We start from the raw sequence: 23,102 nt of genomic DNA on the forward strand, positions 1-23,102 counted from the left end.
GATGAATAGCACTGGGGTCTCAAATCATAAATAATTGAGAAACTGGAGTTGCATTTGATCATCCTGATCAAATTCGGCTCTCTAGAGGATAAATGTTTGTCCTGAATACCATCAACATTGTTAAATGCCTCAATATTCTTGCTCAGTCATCCAGCCAACAGTCAATTGAACTAAATCACTTTAACACCACACACATTTGCTGTCCTCATGAATACAAAATGTTTGACTTAAACCATGTTCTTTGTAGTTGAATAGGCACCTTTTTTAGTAAGCATCTAATGGCATTAAATACTTGACATGCTTTTGTTGGTTCCATAAAACATATGACTTCACAGAATAAATCAGAGGTTCTTTCTACCACCTTTGTTTTCATTCTGCTCAAAACAACAAAAACTAACAAAAAACTAAGAGAAAGACTTAATTTAAAACAAGTTATCAATATAATTGCCTTTATGATAGCCTTTTGGGATTCCAAATTTGCATAGACAGTGGCTTTTCATCCTGTTTTTATTTCTCATTGTTCATTCAAGGTAACTGCACCTTCCAGCTGTATGATTCCTAGACGATCTTAAAGTGCTTACCTTCCATGACTTCATTTTGCCCTGCAACCAATTTTGTTGAAAGAGATGTGTAGGTTAGCATCATCATTATTATTTCCATTTTAAAGTAGAAATGAGACAGAGAAAGGAACCGACTTACCCACAAAGCTAGAAGACAGCTGAGCTGCCATGAAAACTTGGCCTCCTCGACACAACTCTTGCTGCCAGAGATGTGCCTTAGTTAAGCGCCTCAGTGAAGAAAAGGGCAGTCTGTTTAATAGCTCCTCATTGACACCCTGTCACTGCTGAACTGGCACGGAACCCAGAGTTGGCAGGGTGGTACATGCCTCTCTCTACCTTGTTTCCTACACACCAGTGCTTAAAATCAGAAGGCTGTGTTAACCCAAGTCTTCTCTCCAAGGATTAATAATCATGAAAACAACAACAGTCAACCTTTGCATGGTTCTTAACAATGAATTCAGCACTTTCAAAGATGTTACTCATTTATTTTCTCCAATGACTTTACAATGTAGGTGACATTGGTGCCATTTTTTAAAAATGGGAAAACTGGGAACCCGAGATGAGGTGACTGGCCCGAGGATTATGAAGCTCACTACTGATGAATCCATCATCCAGTTTCTCAGACACCAAACCTGCTATCTTCACCATGTGCACTGCAGAAAAGACGCGGAATTAGGGAGCCTTGTATTATGACTGCTGTTCCCAGTTAGAATTAGATGAAGCAAGAACCTGGAAAGCAATCCCTACCAGTTTGCTTTTCTATCACTAAGTTAGTTCTTTTGTAGAAGTGCATGTTCAGGACAGGTACAATCAACTCCCCTTTCATCTAAATTTTATTTGGAAAAGAATGCCTATTAAAATTATAGATGAAAAGAAAAAACTCCACTTTCCACAGTTATTGTTTTGTTATGCTTGGAATGAATTCAGTTCAAGCTTACAAAAATCTGCATAAAGTAAGAGTTAAGTTTCTGGAAGTTAACTTCCAGCTATGAAACATACCTCAAAATCCTCGGAGAACCCATGCTGGTTATTAGAATAGAGCTCACCGATGTGTTTGACAAACTGTTTGACAGGAATGGCTTCCATGTCATCTGGGGGAATAAAATAATATTCAAAATTACATAGAATACTTCCATAAAACAAATTACACTGATAAAGCATCCTTAAGACAAATAGTTGATTTCTGCAAAGCGCAAAATAATTGTATCACACAAAATAGATGTCCTGAAGAAAAGTCGCAGGATTTATTTTACATTAGGATCTCATTATGACTTTAAATGCCGACAAGCCAGGTTAAATACGGTTTTTTAAAAAAAGGTACATAGAGAATTCCCTTTACTTTTTATATTCAAGGCAATTTACATAGTTAAATTACCACAGCATACTCTTAACCAGAAGTGTGAATTTATCAAGGGTACCCATTTGCCAGGAAATTTTATCACACCAGGGGTTTTCTTTGTTTTTTGTTTGTTTGTTTGTGTTTTTTTAAATTGCTGTTCAATGGGGTCCAGCTTGAACTTTGAGCGATTAAGTTCTATTTGCAATCTTTTAACTTTTAAGCAATCATTTATACACAATTATAGATAGATGCCATTGTACCAGCTGGCTCTGGGTACAATGCCATCTATCTTTAAGTGTTCAAAATTTTAGCTCAAGACAGCTGTGTCTACATGATGCCAAATAATCAGTTTGACTGAATTAACTGGATTTTTCTGGTGTTGACAGACTAGGTATAGATTCAGGAAGACTCCACATTCCCATTTATTTCGTGTTGTCACTTCAAAAGGAGACTTTCAGTTCATAAATCCAAGGTATGTTTTAAGCTTATTTATCATGATACTTGAGTACTGCTATAAAATAGACACACCCAGCTAACTGGAGCTCCCCAACCTCCTCCTTCCCTTCTCCCTCGACCCTCCCCCACAAATATTTCCTTTTAAAAATACTCTGCTGAATTTGAGATAAACAACAGACATGACATTTACTTTATTCAGAGTGAAAGATCTTTGGCAAACGCACAAACATCTAAACTGCCACAGATGCTTTTCTTAGCAAAGGGTATGAAGATCTGTATGTGTAAATGAGGTCCTACTTTGGCAAGAATTTTATAGATCCAGGCCTGACAATCTGATTTCTCTTCATCTGGTGACAGTTAACATTGACTATGTCATTCCTTCTCTTCTTTCTTTCGAGAGAGCAAAGCTCTAGGGTGGCTTTTTGCATCTATTGACATTTTCAAACTTGAATCATTCTTAAGCGGAAAATAGCATCTCTTATATTTTGTTTTAGGAAGGTGACTTATATGTTCATAATCCAAGTTGCTTAGCATAGAAATGTTACTTATCAAATAGGTGGTGCTCTGTAAGTACAAATTCTTTCTGTGTGAACAATTAAAAGTCCTAATCGTGTTAATAGGCAACCTTATGAAAAAAATTGCCAAGTTATTTACAAATATTTCAGAATTGAAGATGTTCATGAATATGCAATCATTTTGCATGCCCAACAAATCTATAGCTCTCATGATGTAACCAGCATTAACAGAGTAAGCGGAGCCAAAATGTTTCTCCAGAATATTTAGCAGAATGCACAGTTCAAGAAAAATTTCCAAAATTATCTGATCACTTCACTTAAAATGTTTAGAAGTAAGCAAATTCTACAATAATGATCAGTGGCAATGAAAATGATCTCAAGTTGACAAAAGGGTTACTATGTACAAAGCTGGAGAGTCTCTAAATGATTAGCCCAAGAATAAACTCTTTTTCAAACAAGAGGCAAAATGGGTGAGATGGGACACAGCCTAACCGCAGAATCACTCTACTATATAGACTATAGGACTTTCATTTACTTAGAAATGACAGATACAACACTGTTTTCAAGGGCAGAGTGACACATTTAGTAGAGTAATAGGTAGAAGGCAACATTTATACAATAATGATAGTTTAAAATTTTAGATTCCCGAGAACTTCAGTGCTGTGATTAAGAACACGGACTCTAGTTCAAAATAAGAAAAAACATGTCAGCTTTATAACTGTTTTACTCTGTAAGGTAAAAACTACAGCATTTTAAAGGCGTAGCCCAACTCAAATCATTGAAAGAAATTCTTTCAGGTTAACTGCTTATTGTTTTTTCCTGCGAAGTGTTCAACTGTAATATCCAAGCTAATGTCACACACACATGGCCAGAAATCAGTATGCCTGCTGCCACTGTGGCTAGAAGCAGCAAAAATCCAGCAGAGCTCAGTATGATAATCATGGAAATATATGACTCACTAGTCTCTCCAATTTGCATCTTTATCCAAGGATGCCTAACCACACCCTCTGGGTTTCCAGGCACCACCAGTAATGTCACAACAGTACCAGACAGGCGGATATACATACAGATGCATGCCGTACTGACCACTGTCAGCTACCCAGATAATACAGCATTTGCCCTGCAATCAAGATAAATAGCTGAGGAGTCATAAATCTCTGTTCTTTATATTGAGATGAATATAAGGCTATGACTAATTATTGTAATCATTCTCCTGTCATAATTTTTCTATTACATTCTCTCAACATGAGCCAGATGATTATAAAATCAATGTAACTAGCAGAAGGCTTAGCAATGAGGACAGTATCAGAGGCCTAATCTGCTCAATTTTTATCTGGAAAGGCCCTGTGTGTTTTAAGAAGATATTCATCCAAAACATGTTATCTCCACCTAAATGTCTTCGTTTCATTCAAGTTTGCAGAGCATATTAGCAGCACTAACTAGGCCAGGCACTTCCTGTGTACTTTATATGTATTAACATGTACTCCAAGAAATGGGTACTCTTTTCATATGCATCTTGCACTTGAAAAAAGTTTAGAATGGCAGAAGAAGCTGGCTGCAGACCCTAGATAAAACTGCTCTGACTCAGAGAATGGGAAATCCCTGGATGAAGCCGTTTCTGAGCACCTAGTACTCAGCCAGATATTAGAGAGATGGTTTCTGCTCAAGGACATTTGTGTTGGTGAAGAGATGAACACAAAGGAGCGCAAGAACAGTGTAATTATGTAGTAAAGACTACAAGTGCCATTAAAAGGATGGGTTTGATGACTTCAGTGAGAATAAATGTCACTAATGTAGTGGTAGTGGTAGGAGAAGCATAAAGGAAAAAGCGCTGGAATCAAAGTGACGATGTTTTCACTGACTAAAGATTAAATGGGAGATTATTATGGTATAACAAAAAGCAGGATAATGATAAAGTTGGTAGAATGACAGGAAAACCACTATTTATTAAGACCTTACTGGTTACCAGGGACTGTGCTAAATGTTTTTCACACATTTATCTCTGTAAGAACCAGATGAAGGGAACGTGATTATTCTCACAGTACACATAAGGAAACCGAGGCAACTTGTCCAAAGACTCAGTTAAGTGGCAGAGCTGAGATTTGAACCCAGGTCCACTGAACCCAAAGACTGTATTCCTGTATACTGTAATACACTGTTTGTCTTCATTCTCAAAGCACTACAAGTTCAGGGAATAACAAGAAATTAAACTTTTTAATTCTTAATCTGATAAATATCACTTGATAATTTTGTGTTAATTTTTTTTTTTTTTTTTAAGACATGGTCTCACTCTGTCACCCAGGCTGGTTGGAGTGCAGTTGCTCAATTGTAGCTCACTGCAGCCTCAAACTCCTGAGCTCAAGTAATCCTCCCACCCCAGCCTCCTAAGTAGCTAGGTATAGTTCCATCCCACCATGCCCGTCTAATTTAAAGAGATGGAGTCTTGTTGTGTTGTCCAGGCTGGTCTTGAACTCCCAGCCTCAAGCAATCTTTCCACCTCAACCTCCTGAGTAGCTAAGACTACAGGCCCATGCTGCCACACCTGGCTTATATTTTTTGTAGAGATGAGGTCTCGCTATGTTCCCCAGGCTAGTCTCAAACTCTTGGGCTCGAGTGATCCTTCTGCCTCTGCCTCCCAAAGCACTGAAATTATAGGCATGAGCCACTGTACTCAGCTGCTATTTGTACTTACAAAATTTTAAGATACCAAAGGTTTAAACTAGGCAAAAGTGGGACCACTACCATTATCACTAAATCACCCAATTATAAAATGACTGACATAGAGAATCAGTACCTGAAGAGGTGGGCTTATTGTTATTAAATATTATTTACCCTTAAGTTCCCAGATTTTAGCTTTTGGTGGTTACAATTAAATTATATACATAACTGGTCTTTTATTCTGTTAAATTCACAACAAAACCTTCTTATGTACTTTTGATGAAGCTTGAAATTAGGTTTGTAGATACCAAAAGCAGAGCCTCAGAAGAGAGTGAACTGATGATAGCAACTTCTACTGAGAAGAAAACACGAAAGCTGAGGTAACGCTGACCTCAAATGCAGCACTGTAGGCAATAAAGAACAATGCATTCGAACATAAAGCTGTTTCCAAAATCTACAGTTATGTATCTGCTGTACTTGCATCTTCAGAACTGTTAGAGGGAAATCGCCATTACTTTATGCCTCTAATCTACTCATATATGCTAAATTTGCTTTCTCTTAATCTTAAGGAATAACAGATCAACCAAAAGAGAAACAGCTTTATTGCCCATAGTTTTTTTTTTTATTTGATATTAGAAAGGAAAAAGCAGCAGCCAAAGCTGTCCCTGAACATACACCGTAGGGAGGAGCTGCACGGAGGGCCCAGCCTGAGTACACTGCTCCTGGTAAGACCATTAGCATGTAACTCAGGAAAACTGAGTATTTGTGATTCTTATCAGCCACCAGTGATGGGATGCTTCCTGTCAATCAGGAAACCAGAGGCAATGGTATCAGTGGAAAAGCCAGAGCCAGACTGCATGACTCCATTTCTCTGATTCCCTTTCCTCATCTGTAAAATGGGAATAACAGTACTTAATTCATAGATTGTTATGAAAAGTAAACAAGATAACACAAGTACTTATAAGAGTGCCTGGCATTTAGTAAACATTTCATATCTATGATTTATTGTTAGGTGCTACTTGCTTTACATGCATAACCCTATGTTCTAGGGGCTGTGATTACTCTAATTTTCTTTTCTTTTTTTTTTTTTTTGAGACGGAGTCTAGCTCTGTCGCCCAGGCTGGAGTGCAGTGGTGTGATCTTGGCTCATTGCAAGCTCTGCCTCCCGGGTTCACACCATTCTCCTGCCTCAGCCTCCCGAGTAGCTGGGACTATAGGCACCCGCCACCGCGCCCGGCTAATTTTTTTTTTGTAGTTTTAGTAGAGACAGGGTTTCACTATGGCCTCAATCTCCCAACCTTGTGATCCGCCCGCCTCCGCCTCCCAAAGTGTTTGTTGGGATTACAGGCGTGAGCCACCGCGCCCGGCCGATTACTCTAATTTTCTAGGTGAGGAAACTGGCTAAAAGAGACCAAGGAGCTTGCCCAAGGCTACTGTCATTATCAAGTAATAGGGCCAGGCTGACTCCAAAGCCTGGGTTCTTATTATATTACCTCCCTAGAGCTTACATTTAAAAGAAACTTTTCAACAAAAAGGATTGAAATGATATTCTTTGGCTTTGAGGGTAAGCTTCAGTTACCTGGAAAATTCACACTGGTAGACTGGTCACCTTGATGATGCCAGGTAGATAAAGTGTTATGGCATTTACCTTCCTGACAAGATGCTTAGCTGCTGCAGTTGATTGACTTAAGGTCCATTTAATCTAATATCCCTTCTTGCTTACTCTGGAAGTGTGTGGGTATTTATATAAATACCATTAAGATTCCAGAGGTCCGTAAGTCACCCACTCTATGAGCAATCCCTGTAAAGTTCATTTAACCCGTGGCAGATCTCTCAACCCTATCCTGAATTGCAACCAAATCTCCATGGGCAGAGAAAACATACAGAGCCCTAGCATAGTACTTGGCTCAAATAAGTGCAGCTCAGACCTTACCCACCCCCTTCCCTTCACCCTGCTCCAACAAGTGGCCTGTTATCAGGTAGTGTTAACCACACCTCTAGTGGATAGACCTCATTTTCAGGAATTCAGCCCCCTGCCCCTCCTGTATGCCCTCTCAGTCTCTCAGAGGCCAAGTTCAGGCCTTTCACGGTGTTTGGTAATACCTTTGTGTCAACTTAGGAAGACAAAGCAAATATGAAATAAAAGGACATTATCAAGATTTCCTGACTTAGGACACAACAAAAAGATTTTTGTCTAAATCACACTCTTAGGATGCATAGAGTGTTGTGGAGGTTGGAACATTTTATTTCCTGCCATAAAAAGAAATCTCTTTTCATTTATGACACAATGCAGTCAATAAAGAAAGGGCTTCATTATAGTCAAAAGACCAATGAATCTCCTTTGGAGATAATCTCTGTATAAATAAAATATGCCAACAAGGTTGGTTTAATCCCAAGGGTTTTAAACATGCAGTTTAAAACCCCTTTATATTCTGGCACCCTGCTGAAGCCAGTGACCTTCAAATTATTAAGGTGTATTTTAACTGCTGGAAAGGCATGAATCATTTCTGAATTTCTAAGCTACTGGTTAGCAGCAACATTTTGTTTTGTAATGCTCTTATTAGAAAGTTAGATTTTCTAATTTCCAGAGAAAAGCATTTGTAAGGACATTTGTGTCTGACAGTATGCGTATTTAGAAAAGCCCTTTCAATATGCTCTATAACAAGTTAATTTCATGAGCTAAGTTCTGATTTTTTAAAGTTTATATATAATGAAAGTCTAAAAGAATAATATAATGTAGTGAATGCTTCATTAATAACTGCAATATTATTCGTTTGTTTTTTTCAAAAGAATATTCCTGAGTCACTAGATTTTTATAAGTACTTGTCAGTGTTAAGAATATTTTGGATCTTAAAGACAGCATTTTGTGACCACTTCAGTATTTTAGAAGATGGAAAGCATATGAGGGGACTGACAGCTGGGTTACTGCATTCAATTATGCTTTATCCTCACACCAAAACAATGGTAAACCAGTAACCAGGGAACATTTTCTTTTGAAAAACCCTTAGTGAAATATATTGAGTCTGAGCCCCTTTCATTCTCCTGCAGAAGTCACAGTTTAACTTCTCTCTCCTGCTCCTACTTTTCCCATATGTCATGTATGGAACAGGCACTAACCATTCAAAATCTATCTGATGAAAGAATTGATACTACCTTTATAGTGATTGGAAGCCAACCTCAAAAGCACTTCTTTCAAGCTGGATAAATACTCTTGCATTTTGAGTTTTTTCTAACATGGCTAATTAACCTCAGCCACCATATATATTCAAGTCTCTGTCTAGCATTTCCACATTTTGCGTGTTAGGTGAGACTGGGGGGAAAGAAAGTCCTCATTCTTAAAAGACTGTGTTTGCTATACTAAATCAGAAGAACACACTGAATATCCTAAATTCCTGTTAGAATTAGTAAAATTGATCATTCAAAATTCTTCAAAAATTCCTATAAACTGCTGTCTCAAAGGGACGAGTATCAAAGGGTTAGCAAAGCTTTCCTTAATCATTTACCTATTTTATAATAGTTTCCAAAAGTTAGTATAACTTATTGATTCCATGTATGCTTTGGGATTTAAAGATACAAGCTATTTATTTATGAATTTTAGCCACAGCAGAATCAACCAAAGTTGCTGAGTTAGTGTCTAAATTTGTTCAACATTCAACATGGCTGTGACTTGTTTCCTAAGTCATTTAAATCATACAGGCCTGCTTTTGTGCAGGGAATGGATGTTTTGCTGAGTTGAGTCTTTCTCTCAGGAAGGAAAAGAATAAAAATAAGTAGAGAACAGAGATGAGAGGGGAGATTTTTTAATATGGGGAAAATGTCAACCCAAGAATTACGAATTTCCCTCCAGGAGGATAAAAGAGAATCTAATGGAAAACCAAATGGTCAGTGCTAGTGAGAGAAGTTAATGATCAAGAACTCAGAAAAAACTAAAGAGAATATTCACACATATTTGAAAATGCCTGGATTTAATGACGCAATATCCAAATGAGGAGTCTAAAGTCTTGAGATATCAAAACTGTCACAGTCGTATGCCAAGAGGTGGCAGAGCCATTTATAAGCATCTGTGCTTTGAAGTCACAGAGATAATTCCAGCGTTAGCTCCACTGCTTAGCTCTGTAACCTTGGACAATTAAAAAAAAGTCTCTGAACCTCAGTTTCTTCATCCAGAAAATGGGGCTATCAACCTGTACCTGTCTCTATAGGACTGTAGTGAAAATAAACATAATATACTTTGTTGGTAAATGCTCAATAATTATTAGATAACGATTTTTTAAGAGGCTAACTGTAAAATAAGCTCTGGGAACACAGTGTATTGCATATTCCACAGTGATGACCCTGGGGCTCTATTTTTACAACAGCTTGGTACTTTAATTTTCAACTTCACCCTGTTGCACATATTTTTGGCTAGTATAATGATTCAGTTTACTAGTTATGTCTGTTGTCTGCAAATATCTTTAAAAAAATCAATTATAGAGTGTGAAGAGCCCAAGTGGTAACATAATTTGACAAATCTGGAGCCCAGTATTATTGTTATTTAGGTTTTGAGCAGGAATAAAATACAACTGAGATTGATTGGGTAGAATAAATACTTCATAGGAGCTCTATAAGTCTCATATTATTTTTAGAAATAAGAACAATTAGATAATTTCTAAGATAAATCATTTAAAATGATTCCATGGAGGTTTCCATTAAAGAAAAGTTGTGGTAAAAGCTTTAGTAGAGTGAAAGTAACTCACAAGTTTGTTAAAAATTGAATTGTGTTTTTCTTATATGAGACACAGTTGTACTGCTGTAACTAGAATAAATCCTAAAGAATAGAACAATGAGTTGTTTAAAAAGTGCTTTGTGAATTAAAATATTTTCCAAATGTAACTATTAAATAGGACTGTGGGGTTTTATTTACCAAGCTAAGAGATTGTGATCAAGCTGAAAGCTCTTTAAGGAAAGGTCATTTAGGGTAACTCTCACTTAAGGGTGAAGTAGGTTCATTTGTTTAGGCATGCTCCTAGTAAGGCTATGTTAGCTATGAAGACCTGAGAAAGCAGAAGATTAGCCTCACTCATCATTTCACTAGGTAAGCCCTTTAACATCACACTGCCTTCCATTTAAAATAATTCATTTTTACAAACGTGTTACAGCTTGTCAAGAATGCCTCGCCTATGCCAAGTGAGGTACAACTGAATACATGGGCTTCTCAGTCAGTGGAGAATGTGAAGCAATCTTCTTTTGATATAGTTATATTACTAGTGAGTATGAATTAGGAGAAACTCATATTTAAAAGGGGAAAAGACACATTTAAAGAAATGCCCTGGGTTTTGAGTATTTAACTTCTTAATTAAATAGGTAATGGGAATGAAACAGAAAACATTCAAAAGCAATTTCTGGTCTAAGACACCTACTCAAAGGTGTGGCAAGGCATATTCAGAGGATCCTAGTGAATTAAAAGTTCTACAGCCTATATCAAAGAAGAGTGACTCAAGGTAGAGCACACCTAGTGGATGTAGTTCGGTGTTAGAGACACAATTTTAACATAAGAGTCATGCAAATGCTCTCTCTCCATGACTGCTGGGATTACCAGTAACATGATTTGGGAAGGAAAGTTGCAACAGCTTACACTTCTGGCTTAATGTATGGTTTCCAAAGTGCTTTTACACATATCATCTACTGTGGTCTTAACAGTTACCTCAAAAGGCAAGGAGAACAGGCATCCTATTTAATTTACGGATTCTGGAAACTAAGGCTCAGAGAGGTTAAGGCACTGAACAAAGATTTCAGGGTGGACCTAGGTTTTCTGGTTCCTAATCCAGTGGTAAAAGAAAATAGAAATGGAAAAACAGCCCAGTAAGTATTTCACCATTTAACTCATTAAAAATGGGTTTCAATTACACAGCTATGAAACAACTGAGTCTGTCAGACAAATCAGGTCAGAGGGGAGAAAGACTGCCAGGAATTTTCCAGTAGTCAACACATACTGTAGGTAAAGCAAGAGGAAAAAGTATATGCACACTATTGTGCAAATCCAGTAGATTCAATGAAACTATTTCATGCTGATGAAGACTGATGATTGCTGTCTGCCTTCTCTACTCTCAAAGGAAAAGTAGTTTCCTTCAGCCAGGATAAAGGGGCAGGGTTAGTGGAGAACACACAGTTGACACAAAACTTATACCATCTTTATGGGAATTAGTTTAGCAGCCACAAAAGGATCCAACAGGAACTTAATCAGAGACCTTCTGTTAATCTTCTTGTTTCTGTGTGACAAGTTTTAGTGAGAAAACTGACTAGAATGTACAGAACATGGACAATCCCAATAATATCTAATAACTAAGCAATATACAGACACATAACAGGGCAATTCAGTCTACAACCATAACCACACGTAGTGACAATCTGCAAACAATAAAGTATTTCTCCATGGTACCCAAAGAATGACTATACCTCTGAGTTTCACAGCCAAGACCTTTTAAGAACTTTAAGGAAATTTTTCTAATGTTCATTCATTTCAGTACTTAAAGAATACCTACTGTGTGCCAAGAATTATTTTAGCACTGAGAATATAGCCACATGCCCTTACAAAGCTCTCATTGTAGTGGGAAGAGAGCAAACAAAAAAGTAAAATAAATAGCACATTAGTTGGTGGAAAGCGTTATGGAGAACAGGGCAGATCAGCAGGATGGGGGAGCTTCAGGTGTGGAGAACGGGTGGCATTATAATCAAAGTGATGCTTCTGTTTGCAAAAGAGTAATGTCAAGAGGATAGATGTATCTAAAATATCTGAAGATACGTATTTGGAGGCACATAATGAAACCAAGATGTAGAAAGTTAAAATCTGGCAAACGAGAAGGGATGCCAAATAGAAATGGTGGGTGAGATCTTCAAATCCCACATCCTATTACACCTAACCCACTGCTGAACTTCTAAATGTCTAAGGCATTTGCTAGGATTCACTACAGTGTACACTCCACCATTCCCTACCCCAACATTAACCAAGTGTTTCATCTTTTTACCAGAGGAAAAGGGAAATATTCACCAGACTAGTAATGTATCCCTCTATTTCCACACAACCACCATAAGAACCAAAACTTCTAACATTAAGATACATGATTTTCAGAGGAGAGAATCTTAGAAAAATATCACCTTTAAAAAAAGTGTCACAAATTGTGATTTAAAAATATAAGCACAAATTGCCTATGCAAATGAAATTTAGTCCAAGTAGATACTAAGAATGTTTTTGTATGGTTTTTCCCTTTTTTCTATTGTGCTTCCCTTTCCTGCATATGACTGTATACTACATTAACTCAGTTATTTGTTCCTCTAAAGAGAGTTTTATTACTTTGCAGATATGTAAAGGAGTATTCATTAAATTACTCTTAGTTAAGGATATCTTATACTGGGCAAGCTTTAGAAGGCTGTAAAATAATATTTTGTTGTTTTATCACATAAAACTGAGAAAAGAGAAAAACAATTAGCCCATTGGAAATAAGAGCAGTGTCTTACTTACCCGGAATAGGAATAATAGGAATACTTTCATTAGGGACCACTCGAGGTGAATTGCTGTCTTCCACATAGAAATGAGCAGTCTGAAAACATTTTCTGTGTAGAAAAGAGAAAAACCATGTCAATAATAGGATATGCTTTATCTGAGTTCATCATCTTTTAATTCTTATTTTACAGATGTTCCCAGCTTTAAACATCGCACAGCACTGAGGGTGAACTCATGTAAAAGTAACAAGATACAAGGACAACATTCAGCCTGTTGGAGGGGCCCCAAATTGCTAAAGAATATCCATTTTTTTTTCATCACCGCATCCAACCTGATAGTTCAAAGGGAAAGGCTTACTATTTAACTACTCAAATATGTGAAAACATGGTAGAGAGTAAACCTACCACACAGACTGCTAGGGTTATCTCACAATATTTCTAAATTTGATATGTTACAGAGGAATAATTTGCTATTCTAAATTCCCAACACCAAGTTCAAAACCACACCTTGTATCCCCTTCCAACATCGTCATCAAACAGCCCAAGTACACAATAGCACCACATTGTTCATGCTTAGCAAAGACCCCCAAAGCCTCAGACAGTTCTTTAAAGGGGTCAGAGGGCTTCAGGAAGGCAAGCACTCAGAATCAGAGGCCCTTGCCAGATAATATCTGAGACAAGGTCTTGAAGCCCTTAAGTGTCATCTGCTTATTTTTGTTTTTTTTTTTTACCTGTATTTCAAGCAAAGCAGAGAGCACACACTGGTCATCATAGGACAGGCAATGAAGAGAAAAGCCATCAGCAGCTCACTCAGCCTCTGCCTCCGATGCTGGCTGGCCCTCAGCTTTCCTGCATCCACGTCACTGCTCATTGCGGCCCTAATGAGCTGCCGGAAGCACAGGCTGAATATTTAATGAAGCTTCTCAGCGTGAATGGCTATTGTGACCAGAGAAGGGTCCCTGTTCATTTGGCGGAGGGGCTTTACAATAGCTGGCCCTACTGCTGGGTCTTTTAGCCAAGCAGGCGGCATCCTTCTGGTGCACAGTGTCACTGGGATCTGTCCTCCTCCTCTGGCGTCGCACACCAAACAACATTTACACACATTACAACTTTGCTTTTTCTGGGACCCGTATTCCAACTACCAGATAAGTCAACTTGTCTTCACAGTTGTCTTTGCTCATCTAATCAAAAATATCCTGGGATGATTCCATTGGGCATACCCTGTTTCTGTGAGGCCGAAGAAGGGGCTAGGGTTGGGAAGGTTAGAGAAAAATCAAGAAACTATAAAAAATAAGATCTCCGTGGGAGTGACGAGACCACATAGTTACAAAGATGTTTCCATCTCAGCTTTTATACAAGCTATTATAACCACACGCAATCAGAAATGTTCACATGTCATAGTATGAAGTGCTGTTCTTTAAGCAGTGCCTATTTTCAGATGGACAGTAGCTAAGCAGTTTCCATTTGGATAGTGCTCTAGAATCAATCTAGTCTGCTGCACCATTCCATTAGGAGAATTTGAACGTCAGTTACTACAACTCTTGATACATGCCTCCCAGGACTACTCTAACAGAGCACTGAAGAAAAATGAGTGTTTTGTTTTTTTTTTCCTATGAATTGCTCAGCATTTGTAATACAAATAATAAAACAAGTTTTCCTCACTCTTTGCTTAGCTGCCTTTACCTAAATTTGTGAAGAACATAAGTTAATCAGACTTAAGCTACGTGGATATGAAATGCACATAATATTACAGGGCTCTGATGCTAACCAAATCTTCTCAATGTAAAGCAATGGAAATCTAAGTGAAAAAAAATTATTTTCATGTTTGAAATAACTTCTCTCTCTAAATTAGTTATTACATTTTCTACTCTTGGATTCCTTCCTTTCCTCCCCGACCTTCCCCAATTTGCACAGATTTCCAGAATGTAACATTAAAGTTAAAACACAGGTTATGGACTTCACAAATGAATGAAAGCCTTAACCATCCAGTATCATAGCTAAGGAAAACCTGCTTTTGTTGAGTTAGAAGACAGCTATTCCACTACTTAATAGCCCAAATAAGTGCTCTAAGTCACTAAGATGAATGGGATGCAATTTACTGGGTTAGCCTTTAACTTGAAAAACACAAATACATGCAAGAAATAACTGCTTTTAAGACCATAATTATTATTGTTATTGGACTTCTAAAATGTAAAGCTATTAGTAAATAGAATTGTTATTGGCCAAGTTACTGTTAAAGTGACTTGGAAAAAAGGATATATATACTATATTGTAGATTTTTTTTTTCCCACAAGACAGGCAGACAGTTCAGCCAGTCTCTCAGTTATATGTGGAACTACAGGCTCCACATTATCTTTGAAAAAAGCAGTGTGTACTGAAGCAAATCACACCCTAGTACCCCATGTGCTGCTGTTTATAATGGATTTTCCCTGGAGCAAAATAACTCCATGATTGCCAAAGTAAAGCACACGACTGGGGATAAGGATCAGAAACCTGGGAGACAGAGCTCCGCATCTGTACCTTGCTGCACATCACGCACTTGCCTCCCACACAAATATATGGGTGGGCAACTAACTACAGAACTTTGTGGGGAATGTCTTCCCGTAGAATAAAGATTTCAATGGATTTGGCAAATGTTTATTCAGCACCCACTGCACAGCATCAAGTATGCAGACAACGCATTCTCTGCCGCTGTCTGCAATCCTTAAAACTACTTCCTTAAGCCTGGCTAAGCACTGGAGTAACTGATAAAGTTTTATATAAGCAACAGATGATTTTTTGCAGAAAAATTAGGCAATAAAAATGAACGAAAAGAAAAGAAATTAAAAACACCCAAAATCTTCCTCCTAGTGATGATCACTATTAATATTTTGAGGTCTATCCCTGTATACTTTTCCTCATTTATTGACGATTCCTTGATCATCTGCAGTGAGGAGCTGGGAGCACAATGATAAACAAGACACACAAGGTACCTACCCTCTTAGTATTTATGTCTTCATGGGGAAAATCCACAACAAGCAAATGAATTGCTTCAAATAGTCAAGAGCAATGAAGAAAATAAGAATGATGTGGTGGTAAATGAAGTCAGCTGAAGGAAGGGACCTCACTGAGGAGGTGGCATTTGAGCTGAGGCCTGATTAAGGTCTAACCGTGTGAAACGCAGGATGAAGACCATTTTAGGCAGGTCAAGCAGCTAGTTGAGCCTTAGAGCAGAGGGAGCTTGGCGCATTTTAGGAAACTCGAAGGAAGCCAGAGGCAAGGGAAAGGCTGTGGAAAGCAAGGTTGGAGAGGCGGGCCAGAGCCAGATCATGCAGGATCCAGCAGATCACAAAGAACCTTCGTTGGTGTCTAGGAGCACGGGAAAGTCAATGAAAGGCTTTAATCCATGGAGAGGCACCGTCTGATTTGCTTCTTTCAGAAAGCTCATTTTGGCTGCTACATGATGAATGGATTAGAGGGCAGCAGAAATAGAACAAGGAAATCAATCTGTGGGCTATTATTATAATCTCACCGAAATATAGACAGATGGGTTGTTTTCTGTTTTTTATTTATTTATTTATTTATTTTTAATTATTATTATTCTGAGTGTAGGGGGAGTATGTATCTTATTTTGAGATGGAGTCTTGCTCTGTCGTCCAGGCTGGAGTGCAGTGGCGCGATCTCAGCTCACTGCAATCTCTGCCTCCCAGGTTTGGGTGATTCCTATGCCTCTCGTGCCTCAGCCTCCCAAGTAGCTGGGACTACATGGGGGGTTTTATTTTTTAAAAACGAAATGAGATCATTCTATATGCATCTCTTCTTGATAACAAATATAGACTGGCATCCTCTTTATTAATGTTTACTTAATCTTCCATTTCATGGAGGCATTACAGTGCTGGTATTTAATTTATTCCTTTAATAACTATCTATTGGGGGGTCTACTCTGGGCCAGGGACTGATGAAGGTGGTCAGTCTGTTGTCAACTTTTCATGATCCTTAACAATCTGAAGATGGTCCCTCTGCATGTACAAATTCTACACTGTGTTTAATACCTAAGAAAAGCAGCTGCATATCACAAGACATTGTATTTTAACTTGTTCATTTCAGTGAATTCCCATGAAAAATTGTGCTTCTTGACCTTCAGAGGTATCCAGGAATAAAAAAGCAAAAGCAGGGATTTTGGAGAAAAGGAAAGAAAAACACAAGTTTTAATGCCTCTAAACCTCTGAACTGTGATCTACTTAAGGAGGCAGTATTGTCTCTAATTTTGAGCTCAGGGGAATGGAGATAGAATTTCTCAAAGTGCTGGCCAGGCACAGTGACTCATGCCTGCAATCCCAGCACTTTGGAGGCCGAGGTGGGTGGATCACAAGATCAGGAGTTTGAGACCAGCCTGGCCAAGATGGTGAAACCCCATCTCTACTAAAAATACAAAAATTAGCTGGGCATGGTGGGGTGCGCCTGTAGTTCCAGCTACTCGGGAGGCTGAGGCAGAAGAAACGCTGGAACCTGGGAGGCGGAGGTTGCAGTGAGCTGAGATCACACCACTGCACTCCAGCCTGGGCAACAGAGTGAGACTTGGTCTCAAAAAAAAAAAAAAAAAAAAAGTCTCAAACTGCTTACGCGTGTCACTGAGCGTGCAATTTCAATTTTCTATCTAGGTCTAATTATCTTTCAACTAACTTACCCTTACAGACCCTCCCTGAATGAATCAGATTTCTAGGATCACAAAGAGCCATTTTCCAAAATCCTAATTTCTCTGTAGTGAACATCTGTATATGAAAGTACCCTAAAAAGGGAAATCAATGAAATAGATCATGTTTGTAATGAAAAAATATATGACAAATTTAAGTACAAAATATAATCCAATGATTCCCTGCCATATATTTCATGTTTCTACCTCTGCCCTTTTACTGCCCATCCCCTCCCCAACCCCTGGGTGCTGTCTGTCCCCTTTAAGAAACTGAGGCCAGGTAACATTATTTTCACTGACCCTGACAGGCCTAGTAATGACCCAAATAAGTTATCTCATACTTCCCCCTATTGTACATTTGCAGCATTTATCTTTCTGACACTTTAAGTTCTCTGAGTTAGGTATGCCTTGATTTTGGAGGGCCAGGCCTGAACAGTCAGCCAGTCTCTCAGTCTCTCTCTCTCTCTCTCTTATCAGTAAAGTATCGTCAAATGGTGGTTATTAATAAGCAGTGCATAGCTCTTTGGCTTAGGGAGCTGTTAGAATACCCAGGCAGGGTAAGCCCCATTCATGATGATTCTAACAGAGCAGGTGCAGGGTAAGGTATAGCTCTGTGTATTGTGAAGACTTCCTCTAGGGATTCTGGTATGTACTGTGTCCAATTATGAACCACTCTGAGGAAGGGAAAATGGTTCCTGAGAGTCCACCCTTGTGGACTGCTATACTTGTCTGGTAGGAAAATTGATTTCAGTTTCTATGAAGGCATTGAAATTGTGACTATTTACTTCAATATTATTAATAAATAATAATGATGTTCTGACATCCTGAATTCCAAGTTTCCTGCCACTTAAACAAACTGGAAAACCACTGTTTTAGATGGCTTTCTAAAGCCCACCCCCATCAACAAGGTACCCAAGATAGAGGGACTTACATGAAACATTCACTGAATGCTCCCAGATGGGTACAAGAAAGAGCTCAGTTTGCACGAGGTATTTCCTCAATTTGAACTCAGTGGGTATGTGAGACGGAATGAAAGTGAAATGGGAGATGTAAATCTGTTGGTCCCTAAGTTGGTCCCATTTCTCACATGCCTCTCACAGAGTAAGCATTTTGCCACACCGAATGAGAGTCCCTGTTCAAAAGAATGCACTTTTCTTACAGCATAGCCCTAAATGCTACCTAAGCGCTTCTGGTGCTTGACCAAAGATGACTAACATATTAGATCTATGCATATCTCTATAGAAAGTTCCAAGTAGCAGAGTGGAAGCAAGCTTCCTCTGTTACTCTCCATTCATTCATCCCTTTTTAGAAAACCAAACATGGGGTCATATGTCTTCAAAAGATTTCTAAGAAAGGTTTGATTGGAAGTCCAGAGGGTAATGTGTGATAGTAGCTGATCAAATCTGTATGGAGTCTGGTTAGCAGTTTTCTGGATCTCAAGCCCACAACCCACACCTGTGGTCCAGATCTGTACAGTGTTTGAAGCCCTGATGGTAGGAGTGTGCGAGTATGCACAGCTTCTTAAAAGCCCACATGGAACACATGAAGCTTATGTTTAGGAATATTTTCTCTTGGACTGAAATTTTTAAAAATAACCTGCCATGCTTTCAAATAAGGGACATATTTTAAGGATAAAGACCTCTTTAAAAATAAAGTCTACTCTTGGGAAAGCAGAGCACACACACCTGCAGAGTACATCTTTTAGTCAGGATGTGAAACACATCGGCCAGTATCAGCTGTCAACGTCAAGTCCCTGAGCTCCCTGCTGAAAAATATACACTGTCAGCACATGACAGGTTCCAGTATGTTTAATTGGCCTTCTTGACTAATGAAACACACACACACACCCAGCTGCTCTGACAGTCCTTTGTACGTATTAATAAAATTCCAGTTACAGAGACTTACTATCCAAACAAAACGTAGCAAAATAACCAAAACAAACAAACAAAAAGACCCTCTAGACTTCTGACCCCCATTTCTACCCAGGAATTTGATACATTCTTGAGGAAGAATACCCAGAATGACCAAATTTCTGCATAAAGGCCTTTTTTTCTGTGGCTTCTGTTCTTCCAGCTACCTGTTTAGATAACCTCTGATATGAGCTAACAATTTTCTTGTCTCTTTCTGCCCTTCTGACAAGAACCTGGAAATAATTTAGTGACCAATATTTTTCAGAAGCAAAGTGCTGAACTTGAGTGCAGAAAGACTGAACATTAGAAATGTCTAGAATTCCACACAACACTGCTGTATTAAAAAAACAAACAAACAAAAAACCTTCTTAAAAGGCAGGTCTCCAAACCTGCTTACAGGAAAAAGGGGTTCCTGCCATCTACAGACATCTGGGTCAACATGTGCACCCACTTTGACAAGCTTCGGATGTCACATTATTCTCATCCAGGGTCCTCCGTTTATTACAACACTGCCCTGAACAACACCATGACTGCTGGACGTGGCAGGGTGGAGGACCACAATATGGCCTCCAGACTCGTATGAAAACCCAGAATCATGAACTAACCGAATGTCGGTATATAGGAATTAGAAACCAAGTCACTGTCTTCAAATTAAACTCAATGGTTCTATAATCACATCAGGGTGACAAAGAGATTATTAGCAGTGTGTAGCTCAAAATTCTAATTGCAGACTAGAGAGGGCAGTTAGCTGAGCTGCTGCTGAATATTAATTATATAATCGTAACTGATTTACACACTGCCCTCATTTAAATTTACAGTGGCATACCCGCTAATAATCCCATTTATTTTCATGCTGTCAAGAAAATAAATCACATTAATATTTACTTTTGTAAATGGATCTGTTGTAGTAAACCCTGCATGAATAAGAGCCACTTACAAACAGAAAGTTGAAAATATTCACATGCCTTCAAGGAAGATGATTGAGGGCTGTATTAAAAAGGCATGGATTGATTTATTAGGGCAAAATGTTTCAATAAATTGAAGTGACAAATACAACAATAAAAGAAAAAGGCTGTAGGCGTTGTTGGGCTTTTCCTCAAAGAGATGTGTCTGAAATAACTCCGGGATTCCACTTGGAAAGGAGCCCAATGTAAGTTCTAAGTTGAGATTTTTCATATACAACAACTCACTTGCTGTTAAGTTTCCTTTATGGCATGTTAAGTGATTCAGTTTATAAAACTCAGTTTACACTTGTAGTATCTCTTCCGGAAGAGATCTTCTCAAAAGAAAAACTCAAACCAAAATATGTTTCTGGTGGCCATATTTTCCAAATCATAAAAGGGGGCGTGAGATTTGACAAATGTCAATGTGCTTTGGGGGATAATCAAATGGCAAGTTTCACATGAGGGCTTTGGAAGTCCCAGGGCATATGGCTGTCATACCTTAGATAAGCAGGGCTTAACAGATATGAGGAGAGAGAAAGGGAAAAGGGAAGAGAAAAGAGAACAAAATCATGCAATGATGGATGGGGTGTGAAAGAGCAGACAGACACTAAAACGAGAGAATGTTTCAAAAATATTTTGGATTTCATATGAATAGGAGAGATGGCCTAGTCGACTTTTGGTACAGTTAGAAGTGACAAAAACCTGATTCCCATAGTGAGAATTTTATTGGATGATTCAAACTGCCTGCAATTAATATCTTTAGGAAGGTGGGAGAAAATGATAAATTATAGGCACAAAAGTGGTCTCAAAACTATATTCTCTTAGCTAGGCATTAAGTTTGCCAAGAAATCCTTGCAGATGCCTAGGTCTGACTGAAGTACTGGTAATACTTTCCAGAAGGTAAGAGAGAAAAGGTATCTTCAGAAACCACATTTTGATGAGGCCGTGACAGTTCCTATATTATAGCTGGCTTTGAGAAAGTGAGCCCTGGACAGTACTTCCCAGGGCTTCCAGCTATTACCTAGAAAAGAAGGCTTGAAGTCAGGGGCTTTAAGGTGGCTGTCTCACCCTTCAGACCCTAGACTGGAATATTCTGAACATCTGGACTGAGGTTTGAGGGGCTCTCCACCTCATTTGCCACACTTTTAAGGCACTGACACAATATCCCACTGATTTGGGAAGGTCAATGGTGATGTGATAGTCCAACTCATTTTGGGGAGGAGGTAAGAAATGAAATTCACATTTTATTTACTGCACATATTTTTCAGTATTTACAATCTAAAATGTCTGGGTAAAAGCCTTTTGGCAACTCCTTATTTTGTTAATATACTGATTGACTGTATTTTGCTGTGAGTGATAGTTTAAGGATCTAAAAAGGTATTATATGCCTGTTCACTAAGCCCCAGATTGCAGTATATTTTTTAAATACTGAGACCATATGGGGAAAAAAGAAGTAGATTCAGACATCACACGATCAACCAGGTTAAATTCCAAATGAATTTACTATTAAAATTTGAAACCATAAAAGTAATTTTAAAAAAGAGTAACCTCAGAATGGAGAGACTTTTGAAAGAAAACTCAAAATCTAGAAAACAAAGCAGAAAATATAGATAAATGTGATTATATAAACATCAAAGAAGAACCATAAATACAATTAAGAAGTCAACTACGAATTGGGAAAAAATATTTGCAACCCGTATTGCTACCAAGGGATACCTCTCTTCACTAGAAAAAGATCAATAACTGAAAGAAAAAATAAGCAAAAGATAAAAACGTTTACAGAAACACACATGGTTCAATCCCACTTATAGTAAGAGACAACACATTAAAACTACACTGAGACACCATTTCTTTTTCACCTATGAGGTTAGTAAAAAAGCCAAAGTTTGACAATGCAGTGTGCTGGGTTGGCCGTAGGGAAACAGGCATGCTCATAGACTGCCGAGAGAAACCCACCTTGGTACCCCATTGTGGAGGGCAATTTGGCGCCATACTTGCACAATAGCATGTACCCTGAGATACAGCCAATAAATTTTCCTCTGAAAATTTTCCTACAGACATGCTTATCCACTTGCAAAGTGACACATAAACTTATTAATCACACAATTGTTTGTAATAACAAAAGATGGAGAACAATCAAAATGACAGCCACAGGGGACTGGTTAACTAAATCATGACACATCTATACAAAGGAATACCATGCTTCTGTGTAAAAGACTGAGGAAATTATATAGGCATAGGGAAAACCTGTGTTCAGTGAGAATAGCAAGACACATGATCGCATATGTTGTATTCCATTGTGTACAAGGGGATAAAAGGATATTCATTATTTCCTTATATATGTGTAACAATCCCTGAAAGAACAGACAACGAACTAGCAATAGGGGCTACCTATTTGTGAGGAGGTAGAGAACAGAGTGGGTGAGTGATGGGATGGTAATTTAGGGGTACATATAATTTTAAACTTTTTGATTTTGAATCATGTCAAGTATTACCTACTCAAAACTTAAATCAGCTTTATTAAGAAATTAAATATACTTGGGTCTGATTTTCTTTTTTTTTTTTTTAT

General features: G+C 38.3%; 1 protein-coding gene across 2 annotated transcripts in view; it reads right to left on the reverse strand.

Annotated features, from left to right (window-relative positions):
• Positions 1-23,102, reverse strand: part of PTPRG (protein tyrosine phosphatase, receptor type, G) — a 782,288-nt gene that overhangs the window by 39,188 nt on the left and 719,998 nt on the right. For both annotated transcript variants that reach the window (XM_011947202.1, XM_011947201.1), the window contains 2 exons: positions 13,027-13,118; positions 1,560-1,651 (listed from right to left, as the gene is read on the reverse strand). In XM_011947202.1, the coding sequence (XP_011802592.1) occupies positions 1,560-1,651; positions 13,027-13,118 (184 nt within the window). The remainder of the gene's footprint in view (positions 1-1,559; positions 1,652-13,026; positions 13,119-23,102) is intronic.

Source organism: Colobus angolensis, unplaced genomic scaffold, assembly GCF_000951035.1.
Source record: "Colobus angolensis palliatus isolate OR3802 unplaced genomic scaffold, Cang.pa_1.0 Scaffold26, whole genome shotgun sequence".
NCBI classification, from domain to species: Eukaryota; Metazoa; Chordata; class Mammalia; order Primates; family Cercopithecidae; genus Colobus; species Colobus angolensis.